Below are 13,451 nucleotides of genomic sequence, written 5' to 3' on the forward strand. Positions count from 1 at the left end.
TGGCTCCCTGGGAGCCTGTGGGCCAAAGTGCTTCTCCACTCTTTAGTAACCTGCTTTTTTTTTTTTTTTTTTTTTTTAGTTATAGATGGATATATAATAGCTTTATTTTACTTATTTTTATTTGGTGCTGAAGTTCGAACCCACTGCCTCACATGTGCTAGGAAAGCACTCTACCATTGAGCTATAATCTGATCCCCTAGTAATTAGCTTTTCCTCAAGAGTTTTAAGAATGTTTTGTCATGCGTATAAAATTCTTCAGCCTAACTTAAAAGCCATATCATTTTCCAACATGTATCTATACCATTTCTTTTTCTTTCTCTTTCTTCTTTTTTTGGTACTGGGGCTTGAACTTGGAGGCACTTTACCACTGAGTTATATCCCAGCCCTTTTTATTTTTTATTTCGAGAAAGGGTCTTGCTAAGTTGTTAAGGCCTGAGGCTGGCTTGAAACCTGTGTTCCTCCTGCCTCAGCCTCCTGAGTTTCTGGGATTACAGATATGCGCTACCACACCTGGCTATTTTTCTAATTCTCTGTTAGTGGACTTTTAGATTGTTTCTAAGTTTTCATCACTATACAACAGTACTATAATGTACATCCTTTTGGCTAAATTTTTTACTGAATCCAGGATTTTTCCTGATTCCTAAAAGTCAGATTGCTGAGCCAACGTGAAAGTAGATTGTAAAGGTTTGTATTGTGTATTGCCAACCTTTTTAAAGATTGCCATCACACCCAGCTAAACCTCATTAGGTACCCACCCACCCCCACTTCTGCCTTTCACACTGTCCCTCCTGGTTCCAGGCTCAAGCACAGACATCAGTGAGGATTGGGAGAAGGACTTTGACTTGGACATGACCGAAGAAGAAGTGCAAATGGCACTTTCCAAAGTGGATGCCTCCGGTGAGGTGAGTGGGTGTGATTGGCCACAGGCAAGCCAGCCTAGTGATGTCAGGGTCTGAGAACTCTCCTCATCAACTCCCTGTCCTGTCAAAGTAGATTCCTGGACCTAGCTGAGGTGGCAGGCTATAGGAAGAGAGCTGGGACCTCCCACTCAGGTCCATGACGATCAGCAGCAGCAGGTTCTGCTTCCCATCAGTTTTAGGGTGGATGGAGGGAGAGTTCTTAACCATTGCTCTGAATCACACTCACCTAAGGAACTAGAAATAATAGATGCTGGGCTGGGTATGTAGCTCAGTGATAGAGCACTTTCCTAGCATGCCAGAGACTCTGGATTCAAGACCCAGTACAAAAAAAAAAAAAAAATGTGGGCAGATTAGAAAGACATATGAAGGCTTTGATTTTTCATGTTGGGAAACTGAAGCCTCAGAGCAGGTAGTAACCTATTTAAGAATATTTTGCACCTGTTGACTTCACTATACTTAGGACATAGAAGGCCCATGGTACCCTGTCACGCCACGGAGACTTACTAGCTTTTTTGTGTTTTCATGGTCTTCTTTAAAACCTGACATGCAGGCTGGGCATGGTGGCACATTCCTGTAATCCCATTGGGTGGGGGAGGCTGAGGCAGGAGGATTGCAAGTTCAAAGCCAGCCTCAGCAACTTAACGAGGCTCTAAGCAACTTAGTGAGACCCTGCCTCTAAATAAAAACTAAATAGAGCTGGTGATGTGGCTCAGTGTTTAAGTGACCCTGGGTTCAATCCCTGATACCAAAAAAATAAAACCTGACAACAGGTAGCCTGGACATGGTGGCACATTCCTATAATCCCATCTACTCAGGAGACTGAGGCAGAAGAATCATAAGACCCTTTCTCAAAAATACATTTTTTTCTGGGTACAGTGGTACACACCTGTAGTCCCAATGACTCTGGAGCTGAGGCAGGAGGATCACAAATTTGAGGCCAACTTTAGCAACTTAGCAAGGCCTTAAGCAACTTTAATGAAACCCTTTATGAAAATAAAAAATAAAAAGGGCTACGGATATGGCTTAGTGGTAAAGTACCTCTGGGTTCAATCCCAGTAAAAAAAAGAACTGGGGATAAGTTCAGTGGCAGAGCACCACTGGGCTCAATCCCCAGTACTGTGAGGAAAAAAAAAAAATCCTGACGTGCAGCTTTGAGCAGAGTCATTCTATAAAGCCATCATTTCAGACAGCAGGTGACCGTAGGCCTAAGAGCAACAAGGCAAGAGAAAGTTCCCTGGGGAGACTTGAGCTGGGAGTTAGGGTGCTGAGTCCTTGGTGAAGATCTCCTGAGCACCTATAATCCACTGCTACCCTGCTTTCAGTCACAGGACCACTCTGAAGTTTTCTGCCTTTCCGAGGCATGGCCTTAATTAAGCTCACAGGAGACAAGGTTTCCTTAAGGGGTGGGCTTACTGGTTTCTTAGGTAAGGTGCACCCCTTCAATGTCCTCCATTGACTATGGTGGAAGCATTTCTGATGGGTCTGAAACAATCCGAGCAGCAGGCCTGTCCCTCAGGCAGAGGGCAGCTCTTCTGCCCAGACATATCCCAACTTACTCCTTAAGACTAAGGGTTCACTCTTACAGGATCAGGGTATGGCCCAGGGTTGGGATAGAGGGCAGCTATCCAGAAATGGAGGCAGCTTTGCTCAACAGGAGTCTGGGCTTGACAAAAAGAAGTAAATGTATGTTTGTGCTCTTCATTATTCCCTCCCATTTGCAGCTAGAAGATGTAGAGTGGGAGGACTGGGAATGAGGGGAACCAGAGCACACAGCTCCCCCACTCACGGCACCTCCCACCTCCCTCGCTCATCTCAGCCCAGCCCTGGATGACACTGACTGAGAATGTCCCCCAAATTGCCTCTGCCATCCAGACCTCTGGTGGCTCCCTGCTGGTCCTTTGAGCCTCTGCTCACACCTGGGACGGGGCTGTCTAAATCCACGCCCAGGACTCTGACTCCTGCCAACCTTAGGATTACCTAAGGGGAGGACACCACCCCTCACCGGAGAGCCTACATTTCCCTGCTGAACACTCACTGCTCCTGGGGCCTCCTGCTGGGACGCCCCAAGGGGCAGCTCCAACCCTTCTGTGAGCTGACAAGCCGAAGCTGAACCACCAGTCTCTGAGAGGAAGCCACAACAGCACATGCTGTCCACCCACAAGCAGACAAGGAAGGCAGTGCCACCTGCCCTTGGCTAAACAGGGACAGCAAGCACATGTTGGTTCCTATGCCAGTGGATAAAAGGCACTCATCTCTGGGAAATTTGCCTATCTTGGGAATCTTCCCCTCCCAGGCATTTTCCATTCCTGGAAAGGTTTCTTGGGATTCAGAATCTAGAGACCAAACCCTAACCCACCTCCTTCCTTTCCTCCAGACCCCACTGGGATGTCCCTGTATTTTCCCAGGGCGGCTTCATGTTAAATGCACCCAAGTCCTTAGCCCAGCTGTGCCAATGCAAGGGTCCACTCTTGCATTTCCTCCTCTCCTCAAGAAGGGAGGGGGCCACTTCAGGCCCCTCTGTGCATTGCCCGGCAGGACACCTGGTCTAAGCAGCTACCCACCTCGACTTCCCTGTAGCTTAGGACACAAGCCAACTACCAGCGGTACAGAGCAGTGAACACAGGTGAGGTAAGACCAGCTTCTCCCGCCTCAGCCCTCTGCTTCCCAAAGGGATGTGCCGGGGCAAATGTCCTGAGATTCCCTGGGTTTCTGCAGAGGCTCTCCTCCTGGAAGACAGAGCCAACCTGTGGCTCCCACCCTCCACTTTGGTGAAGCCACATCTCTTATGGGGTAGTGAGGGCTGCAGGGATTCCTGGAGACCCTGGTGCTTCACGATGCAGCTCTCATGATTCTTGTACATAAGCTGGTGTGTCCACCAGTGATTTAAAGGGATTGTGGTCAGGGATGCCAAGAGTGGGGCACTGTGCATCAAATGTTGAGTGAGGGGGTGGGATGAAGAGAATACTGATTCTTTTTTTTTTTTTTTTGATGGGATGGGGTTTTTTCTCTTTGTAATTATTTCTTTAGTTTAATTAACCTTTTGGTTGTTTGTGCAATATTATATATTTTAAATTATAATGCATCTCCCCAGAGTATTTTGTAGCCAGGAAAAGAAAAAAGGGAAAAAAAAAAAAAGAAAAAAAAGATTCTAACAGCTGTTAGTTTTGTAATTAAAAAGGAAAGAAAAAAAGAACTTTGTCCTGAACCTTTTACAGAATTGCCGTTAACAGCATTAAAGAAATTCAACAGAAGCCAGAAGGTGTCTGGGGATCTGTTTCTGTCCCCCAAGGCAGCTGCACTGGAGCCCAGGCAGGACCCACACACTGCAGAGTGGCTTCCTGCTTGGAGCTGAGACAGAGGCATTGGGGGTTTGGTCTGGGTCCTAAGGAAATTAATCCCTTGACCCCATGTCAGACTTAGCTTGGTTATTAGCTTGGTCTCTGGGATGAAGAAGGGATGGGGCCCCGACTGGCTTCTCACCAAGACAAGGAGCCAGGAGGCCATTTCTGCATTCCCAACGCTTCTGCTTTTATTTGGAAAGGAAGTTGCAGCAACAGTGGTTCCAATCGCTCTTGTCATTTTTTTTTTTCCTCTCCTCTCCTCCCCCTGTGTTTGGATGATTCTGGGGTCTAATTTAATTAACTTTGGTTAAACACCTGTATGAAAATCACTTGTCAGCCATAACAAAAGGGAATGAGGCCCTTGGTTCCATGGCCCTTGTGAGGGAAAGAGTCGTCTAGGGAGGGTGTAGGTAAGCTTTAGTATAACTAAACAAAGTGTAAAATATATATCACCATTTTAGAAGCAGGTTTTGGATTTGCTTTCTCCCCCTACTTTATTGGGGAGGACTTGCCATTGCTTTTATCAAGTGCTTGCTAGCCATGGGTGCCAACTAACTTCTTCGATTGAAGGCCGGAGGATCATGTCTGGTTCCAGGAGCCGCTTGAGCAGGTCCTGGCATTCGGTCGAGATGCCCAGATGAGTGGGGAAGGACACCCCCTTCTGCTGCTGCCACAGCATCTTGGGGATGTCTGTGTCATCAAAAGGTAGGCTGGCACAGAGCATGACGTAGAGGACCACGCCCATGCTCCAGATGTCACCCTTCTTGCTGTCGTGGGGAATACCCTGCAGCACCTCAGGGGCGGCATAGGCTGTACTGCCACAGAAGGTCTGGCTCAGCTCCCGGCGTGACTTGGGTAATACCTTGGCAAAGCCAAAGTCGGTCAGCTTGAGGTTGAAGCCCTGCAACAAGGCGTTCTCACATTTGAGGTCCCGGTGGGCCACGCCACAGCCATGGCAGTAGCGGATGGCCTCAACCATCTGGCGGAAGAGGGCCTTGGCCCGGCTCTCAGGCAGTGGCCCCCCATTCAGCACGCAGTCAAAGACATCCCCTCCCTCAGCCAGTTCCATCACCAGGTAGATTTTCCCATCTGCAGACTCCAGCATCTCATACACCCGGATGATGTTCTTGTGGTCCAGGGTTCGGACAATCTGGAGCTCCCGAGGCAGGAATCTCTGGATAAACTCTGAGGAAACAAAGAGAGATGTACATCAAGATCAGAAGGGCCTAACTCCTTACTCCTGACTCTACCCACCATGGGTCTTATTCCTGGGTTAAATAGTCTTAGATGTATCTAGTGGCTTAAACATTGCAAAGTATATTCACTTACTATCTTTTTAATACATTATTCAGAGGAACTACTCTCTGCCAAAGTCAGGGACTACTGTGAAACCACAGATATTAAGCAGCTTTGGGGACTTTAGAGGAAGCCACTGGATCTCAGGAGACCTGATTTGCCCACAGGGTGGAGAACCACCACCTCCTACCCCTACCTTCTGAAACCCACAGTTCTTTCCAGAAGCCCAGTCTTCCTTTTTCCAGCCTCCACCTGCCTTGGAACCAGCTCCTGCCCTCTGTTAGCCCTGGCTGTGGCGTCTCCCAGTCTCTGTTCCCCTCCTGGAATAGGAAAAGCCCCAGGACTCTTCACTTTGTGCCAATTTTATCTTGGATTTGAGGTGTGATGTTCTTGGAATCCCAGCATCCCTGTCCGCCACTGACCTATCCCAGGGCCATAATCCTCCTCGGTTCCCGACTAAAAGGGAGGAGGGAGATTTCAGTGACTGGAGGAAGTACCCACCCACCTCAGCCAGCCCTCCCTTGCTCCAAAGGGGCCCCAGCTCACCTTCTGGCCCTCCCATCTTGTCTATAATTTTAATTGCCACTTTTCTTTGGTGTTTTTTGGAAAATGCTTCTTTGACTTTTGAGTAGGTCCCTTCCCCAATGGTCTTGCCCAGCTGGTACCCATTGGAGAGCAGAAAGTCCTCCATGCTGTCTAGCGCCTCCTTCCTTCCTATCACCCTCTCAGCTCATGCTGCCTCCACGAGGCAGCTCTACTCCACCATCGCCCTTGGCCTGCTCCTTTTCCCCCCAAGGACTTCATCCACAGCCGCCCCCAGCGCTAGAACATTCTCCGTCTGGACACAGCCGCGGGTGGTGGGGAGGGAGAGGGTCAGACATTTTTAAACCACGGACCAATTGTGATGTAAATGCTGTGTGACCCTTGGCCAAAATGGGCAGTGGCCCTACCAGCCCTCACCACCACCACCACCACCATCAAACCCAACATCGGTTAAGTCGCCGCCACCGCCTTGCCCGCATGCCAGTCAGTGAGTGGCAGCCTGGTCGCGGAGGGCGCCCGGGGCGTCTGCATGGGCCTGGGATGCCCAGCTCCTCCTCGTGGAGGCTGCCTGCCCGTAGGTATCCCTCGTCGCCTGCGCCCCCACCCGGCCGCCGGGGGTTCTGCGCGACCCGTTCTCCAAACACCATGATCTTATAGTTAGTTCCCCGCTGGGGCCCGAGCTAAGTGCTGGGCGGCCCGGGGCGACAGGGGGTTCTCCGGCGGGAGAAACAGGCTCTGTGAGGTCAGCACGCCACGACCCGGGTCACAATGCAGCCCTCCCCCTCGACGCCCGGCCTCGGGCGCACCGCAGACACCTGCCCGGCTCCCCTTGGACCGGAGCGTCCTCCCGCGGCCAGGGCTCGGGCAGCTGCTTCCAGCCTGGGACCGGCCTCGGTCTCGGCCTCCGGCAGGTGAGCAACGGCCAGGGGGGCGGGAGCGGGCAAGGGGCGCACCGCGGCCTGACCACCACTCCCCGCGCAGAGCGCCCCGGGGCCTGGACATGAGTGCCCAGGAGCCGCCCCAGGGTCGGAGATTCCCCATTGAGGCCGGAGACTCCCCTGGCCTTGCCGCCGCCCCCGAGTCCCAGGACAGCCCGGAGCCGGTAGCTACGGAGCACAACCCGGTCAGGTGAGACCGGCGCCGCGCCCCGCCCCGCGGCCCCTCCTCTGGGCTCCGCCCTCCGCCGCATTGCCCGTCCCCCGGGCCCTGCTTCCACGCCCCAACCCCACAGGAGCCGGGGGTGCCCCAAAGGCGTAGGCCGGGCCTCAGCGCCCCTGGTCTCGCGCCGCTTTCCCCAGGCCGCTTCGACGCTGCCCCGGCTGCCACTGTCTGACGCTGCTACACGTGCCCATCGACGTCTACCTGGCCATGGGCGGGAGCCCCCGGGCCCGCGCCACCTGAGTGCGCCTGCGCAAGGGGGCTCCGCGGGAGCCGGGCGGGACGAGGCCAGCCGCGGGCCACCACGCTGAGGTCGCACGCGCCGAGCACGAGACAATGATGCACATTTTAAAATAAAAGAATGATGCACATTTTAATAAAGCACAGCATAAACTGTTCTTTCCATTCCGGGCTGGCCGTGTATGTCTGTCCGTCTGATGGGCTGCTTGCCTCCTCCCGCGGATCTGATCCTAGGGGCCCGCCCTTCCACGTCCGCCTTTTTCTGGCCCGATGCCACCCTTCTCCCTCCGTTTCTTGTTGGTCATGTTCCCCAGGGTCCTGTCATCGTCCATCTTTCTATCTCTGTCCTTGGGTCACCAGTGAAATTCAGATTACTACGCTGGACGATGGCGACCTACTGAATCCAGGGAGGGACAGGTGGGCAAACGGAACTTAGAAAAAAGACTGGCCACATCAGGCTCATGTCATTCTCCCAAGCTGGAATTAGGTTTTGCGGTCTGCCACTTTGTGATCACGGGCACCTCTGGCTCTATTAGAGGGGTTAGGGTCTGACCCAGTTCATTTTGAGTAAGATTCTCCTAGGACTGGCGGGATCACAGAGAGCCTGGGAAAGAGATGGTTTGGAAAACTGATTTCTTCCTTATTTTACAGGTGAAGGAATTGAGTGATGCTGGCACACTCCTCAGTGTTCTCAGGCTAAATGCCTTTAAATCCATCCATAGGAGGAGCCCATGACACGAAGGCTGCCCAAAGCTGAACAAGTATTTTCTGCTTTCCAATTTTGCTTTAATGAACCTTATTATTTTTATTTGGGGAAAAAAATGTAACCCAAAGATCAGGTTAGTCTGCTGTCCCCAGAGATCTAAGCACAATTGACTCAATAGCCCTCCCCTAGAAGTCCAAGCCTCTCCCAAGAGCACTTCAGATCCCACTTCACCTGAAGGGGACACCCTTCTTGGTTTCCATGCAAAATGCTCTCCCAGGCCCTTCCAAACTGCCATCCCCCAAAGGTGAATCCTTTCCATGCTTCCTTTTTGTTTTCTCATCTTCCTTCTTTTTTTTTAAATTTTTATTACTAGTAATAGGTACCATGATTGAATCCTTATCATGCCTCTGCAATGGCAGTAAATATTTTACATAAATTGTCTTATTTAAATTTCACAATGACTGTGTGTGTTTGGTGTCACTTTTTTTTTTTAAAGAGAGAGTGAGAGAGGAGAGAGAGAGAGAATTTTTAATATTTATTTTTTAGTTCTCAGAGACACCACATCTTTGTTGGTATGTGGTGCTGAGGATCGAACCCGGGCCGCACGCATGCCAGGCGAGCGTGCTACCGCTTGAGCCACATCCCCAGCCCTCTCATCTTTCTTCTTTTAAAAAAAAAAAAATTGTAGTAGTATATGGACATAATGTCTATTTTTATGTGGCTAAGGATCAAACCCAGTGCCTCACACATGCTAGGCAAGCACTCTGCTACAGCCTTAGCCCTTGCTTACTTCTTTCAACCCCTCTTCTCAATTCTCTTTTCCTTGAAAAACACAGCCAAGTGTAGTGGCACATGCTTGTAATCCCAGCAATTCAGGAGATTGAGGCGAAGGACTTAAAGTTGAAGGGCCAGCCTAAGTAACCTAGTGAGACACCGTCTCAAAAATTAAGCCAAGCATGGTGGCAGGCGCCTGTAATCCCAGTGACTCAGAGGCTGAGGCAGGAGGATCACAAGTTTGAGGCCAGTAGTGAGACCCTAAGCAACATATGGAAACCCTGTCTCAAAAAGTTGAAAAAAGAAAGGCCTAGGGATATGGCTTAGTGGTTAAGCACCCCTGGGTTCAATCCCTGGTACCAAAATAAATAAATAAAAATCTGGGGATGTAACTCAGTAGCAGAGAGCTCCTGGGTTCTGTCAGATCAGATGGGGGAGGCTTTATTGCGATATCACTCCCAGGCGGAACTCCATCAGACCCACAGAGGGGACAGGGGAAGGGTCTGAGGAGAAACTTTTATGGGGCTTACAGCAGGAAGGGAAGGGCTTGGGACAGGAAAAGGTGTTCTTAGAGTCCCTTGCCTCCTTGGAGTTGGTCAGGGCAGTTGGCTGAACTCCAGGATTGGCCAGGGGGGTCCTGTTGATTGACAGGTGTTAGTCAGGAGATCTGGCTGATTGACAGGCGTTTCCACAGGCATCTGATTGATGTTCTTTTCCGGTGCGGGCTGCTTTGTTCTAAGTTGCCACTAAGTCCCCACCAAGTCGCCGCCACAGACCTAACAGCTTCAATCCCCAATACCAAAAAAAAAAAAAAAAGCAAAACATTTACTACTGCTACCTTCCACATGCTTGGTTTGTGAGGGATGTCAAGATTCCAGACACTGATTGACCTTGCCAGTGGTCCAGATCTGGGTGGGGGGGGGGGGGCTAGTTAGTTCTAATATATCCATGAGCAAGGGGAAAGGGGTATTCCAGAAATGGAATGGAGAAAACATTGTGGGAAAAGGCCTAGAGGCAGGAAGGAGAGAGGGTCAAGTTCAAGAAATTCAGTTCAGTGTTCACCAACACCTACCTGGGCCATGCTATGTGCTGAGAGTTCATGCCTCATGCAGGGAATCCAGGGATGGGTTAATGAAGCTGAGTTAGGAGTCCTCCTAATACCAGGCTGAGGAGTTTGAACTTTGATTTGTAGGTGACAGGGAGTATAACAGGCTCCAACCAAGGTCACTTCATTCTCTCATTTATCTTCTCCATGTCCATCTTGTTCTATTCTTTCTTTTTTGCACTGGAAATGTCTCTGGCCTAAACTCTAGTCCTGAATTCGAGACCTGCCTCTGCCACTTACTGACTGTATGAACTTAGACTTCTTTCTAAGCCTCTCTTAGCCTCCATTTCCAAATCTGGAAAATGGGGTTAATGACACCTGCTGCAAAACTTCCATAGGTCATGCTTGTACAGTCCCAGGCAGTACATGAGCAGGCCACAACTGCTGCTGTTCCAACCTTCGACTTCAAGGGGCAACAGAGAGCCAGAAAGCCAAGGACAATGTCTCCAGGGGCTGTGTAGCCAGCCCTGCAGGGGGTTGGGAAAACCCTCTTGCCAACTTCCCTGCAGTTCTGCTATGGAGTCTAAGAATGGGGTGGGGTTGGGGCGCATTTGCAGAAGATCCCCCAGGTGGGAAGGGCAGAGCTGCTTTCTTCACCCTCAGGGGTAAAGCTTTTCCTGGATCCCAGTGCAGGACCTCTGGGTCCCAGCCTTTTTCTCTGGGTCTGAGCAATGAGGAGGGACTCGGGGAAGGGATATGTTCAAATCACTTCCTTTCCTGACTTCTCTCTCAGACACCTTATTAGCTGGCCCCTCCCTAAGGAACCCCCTTTTAGAAGGAGGGGGCGAAGTACAGATGGACCCCCCAGGTTACCATAGAAACAGCAGGAAAAGGGTTGCTGTATCGTCATGGTAACAATTGACGTCAGCACTACCCTTTCCTATCGCTTGATATGAGGGGGGCAGCCACCCCAACCACAAGCAAATCCCCCACAAAGCCTCCTCCCCATGCTGAGCCAATCAGCCAAGGGTCGACAGGCTTTTTTTTTTAATATTTTTTTTAGTTTTCGGTGGACACAACATCTTTGTTGGTATGTGGTGCTGAGAATCGAACCCAGGCCGCACGCATGCCAGGCGAGCGCGATACCGCTTGAGCCACATCCCCAGCCCTTGACAGGCTTAATATAGCACAGAGTTAAAAGCACAGACTCTGATGTCAGTCAAACCTCAGTTCAAATCCTCTCCCAACCTCATCCTAGCTGTGTGAATTTGAGCAAGTTCCTTAACCCCTTGAAGTCTCATAGGTGGAGATAAATGAGCCTCCACAGGTTTATGATGAGGATTGCCTGGGGCCACGTAGGTATCAGGTGTGGGGACTAGTCCACAGGAAGGGCACGCAGACATTAGTTTATCATCTTGGGACCTGTCAGGGGTTGTGGTTTCTAGAGGGACCCCAAGGACTGGGCTAGGTTTGAAAATCTCAGGATTTGGAGTATTGTGTTAGAACCAAAGACAGTGGAATTTCCAGGCTCTCAGGAAACCCCAGATGCCACTTTCCCTGAAACCCCATCATATCCGGGTTCTGACCCAACTTCCTCTTTCTGCTCCCAGCTGTCTTGTACAATGTCTTATCAGCAGCCTTCTACATCTCTTCCTCCTCCCACCCACATTGGTACCAAGAATTGAACCCAGGGACATTTAATCACTGAGCCATATCCCCAGCCCTTTTTATATTTTATTTAGAGACAGAGTCTTGCTAAGTTGCTGAGGCTGGCTTTGAACTCCCAATCCTCCTGCCTCAGCTTCCCAAGCTGCTAGGATTACAGATGTGTGCCAATGAACTAGGCAGCCTTCTCTCTCTCTCTCTCTTCTCTCTCTTCGAGAGAGAGAGAGAGAATTTTTAAATATTTATTTTTCAGTTTTCAGTGGACACAACATCTTTATTTTATTTTTATGTGGTGCTGAGGATCGAACCGAGCGCCCGGCGCATGCCAGGTGAGCGTGTTACTGCTGGAGCCACATCCCCAGCCCCAGCCTTCTCTCTCTCGAGCTTCCATCTGCATCTGCTTCAACCCCATGCCAGGTGGAACCTTGGATGGACACAGGGAGATGGTGTCCCAGTTCCTACTGCCCTCTCCCCACCCACCTTTGAGGTACAAGGACCAGAGACTTTCTCATTCCCTCCCTTTTCCCCACCCCCCAGCCCAGGCAACAATAGTTCATTCTGCCCCATTTTCTCTGCCACCATCATGAGGGAGGCCCCCATCTCTAGCCATCTGGATTCCTCCAGCATCCCCCAACCAATCCCCCTACTTCCTTCCTTGTTTATTCCTCCAGTGCAGAATTAGTTTATAAAGACCACAATCTCAGGAAGGGCATGATGGTGCACACCTGTTATCCCAGCAACTCTGGAGGCCAAGACAGGAGGATCACAAGTTCAAAGCCAGCGTCAATAACTAAGCAAGGTCCTAAGCAACTTAATGAGACCCAGACTCAAAATAAAAAATAAAAAGGTTGGGGGTGTGGCAGTGAGTTCAATCCACTGTACCCAAAACAAAAACAAATGAATAAAAAAACCCACAATCCCAGCTATGTCATTTCTATTTAAATCTCATCAATGACTTCATGTCTTTTGTCAGGCCACAATGGACACCCTCAGCTCCTCACAAAAATCTCTTCCCACTTTTAAGCACATGTACCTTCTGCCTGCAATAGCTTCCCTCAAAACCCCACTTTCCCTTCAGGTTCATCCATTGTTACTTCTCAGAGAAGGCTCCTCACAGCCATCCATCTCCTCTCATAGTAACTGCTTGTCCCAGTGTCGATGATCCCAGTTTCATGCCCCTATGGACTCACGAAGGGCTGGGACTGTGTTTTATGCATCTTGACATTCCCAGGTCTATGATGGGAGGGCTCACAGTCTGCAGCTTAGACCAGCTGGTGAATGACTGCTTGATTAGTCCACAGGGGTGAGGCCAGGTCCTGGTGAGGAGCTACCTGAACTGGCCCAATGGTGGGAATGGCTCTCATAAGGAACTGACACTTGGACTGAAGGGTGAGAAGCAGTTACCCAGGCAAAGATATGGAGGTGGAAAATGTCCTGGCACTGAGAATGGCAAGTGATGTCTGTGAACTTGGTGTTATAGATACCATGCAGGGGGATGGTCATATTCATGTTTGGAAGGGCAACCCTGACTGCCCTGTGGGGACAGATCATATGGGGATGTAGGATGGCAGCAGGGAAAAAGGGGGCTGTTGTAGTCCCCAGGTATAAGGTAATGGGACCTTCACTGGGCCAGGTGTGGATAGTGAAAATGGAAACAATGGGGTTTTGTTTCATTTTTTCTTTCTTTGTGGGTGGGTTTATGTGTCACTGGAAATTGAATCGAGGAGCATTCTGCCTCTAAGATATGTCCCCAGCCCCTTTTA

At 50.3% G+C, this 13,451-nt stretch overlaps 3 protein-coding genes across 3 annotated transcripts in view; 2 read left to right on the plus strand and 1 right to left on the minus strand.

The window, feature by feature from the left end:
- The window catches only part of BSDC1 (BSD domain containing 1), a 27,597-nt gene extending 23,530 nt beyond the window's left edge, over positions 1-4,067 (plus strand). Inside the window, exons 10-11 of the mRNA XM_081307558.1 lie at positions 799-902; positions 2,642-4,067. Of these exons, the coding sequence (XP_081163684.1) occupies positions 799-902; positions 2,642-2,674 (137 nt within the window). The 3' untranslated portion in view covers positions 2,675-4,067. The remainder of the gene's footprint in view (positions 1-798; positions 903-2,641) is intronic.
- Positions 4,030-6,286, minus strand: TSSK3 (testis specific serine kinase 3). Its single transcript, XM_081307562.1, has 2 exons — positions 6,104-6,286; positions 4,030-5,446 (listed from the first exon to the last, which is right to left on the minus strand). Exons 1-2 carry the CDS (start codon positions 6,246-6,248, stop codon positions 4,785-4,787), a joined length of 807 nt encoding a protein of 268 aa, XP_081163688.1. The 5' UTR covers positions 6,249-6,286; the 3' UTR covers positions 4,030-4,784.
- Positions 6,257-7,979, plus strand: FAM229A (family with sequence similarity 229 member A). Its single transcript, XM_081307561.1, has 3 exons — positions 6,257-7,011; positions 7,082-7,228; positions 7,399-7,979. The coding sequence occupies exons 1-3, from the start codon at positions 6,869-6,871 to the stop codon at positions 7,499-7,501; spliced, it is 393 nt and encodes a 130-aa protein (XP_081163687.1). The 5' UTR covers positions 6,257-6,868; the 3' UTR covers positions 7,502-7,979.
- The last annotated feature ends 5,472 nt before the right edge of the window (positions 7,980-13,451 follow it).

Source organism: Spermophilus citellus (genome assembly GCF_964194105.1).
Source record: "Spermophilus citellus genome assembly, chromosome: 9".
Lineage (NCBI taxonomy): Eukaryota > Metazoa > Chordata > Mammalia > Rodentia > Sciuridae > Spermophilus > Spermophilus citellus.

Bases quoted from the DNA above. Each gene is read 5' to 3' on its own strand.
- TSSK3 (XM_081307562.1), bottom strand. From the start codon at position 6,248: ATGGAGGACTTTCTGCTCTCCAATGGGTACCAGCTGGGCAAGACCATT. The intron at 5,447-6,103 runs GTGAGCTGGGGC...TTGTTTCCTCAG, and splicing joins CAAGATGGGAGGGCCAGAAG to AGTTTATCCAGAGATTCCTG.
- FAM229A (XM_081307561.1), top strand. From the start codon at position 6,869: ATGCAGCCCTCCCCCTCGACGCCCGGCCTCGGGCGCACCGCAGACACC. The intron at 7,012-7,081 runs GTGAGCAACGGC...CTCCCCGCGCAG, and splicing joins TCGGTCTCGGCCTCCGGCAG to AGCGCCCCGGGGCCTGGACA. The intron at 7,229-7,398 runs GTGAGACCGGCG...CGCTTTCCCCAG, and splicing joins ACGGAGCACAACCCGGTCAG to GCCGCTTCGACGCTGCCCCG.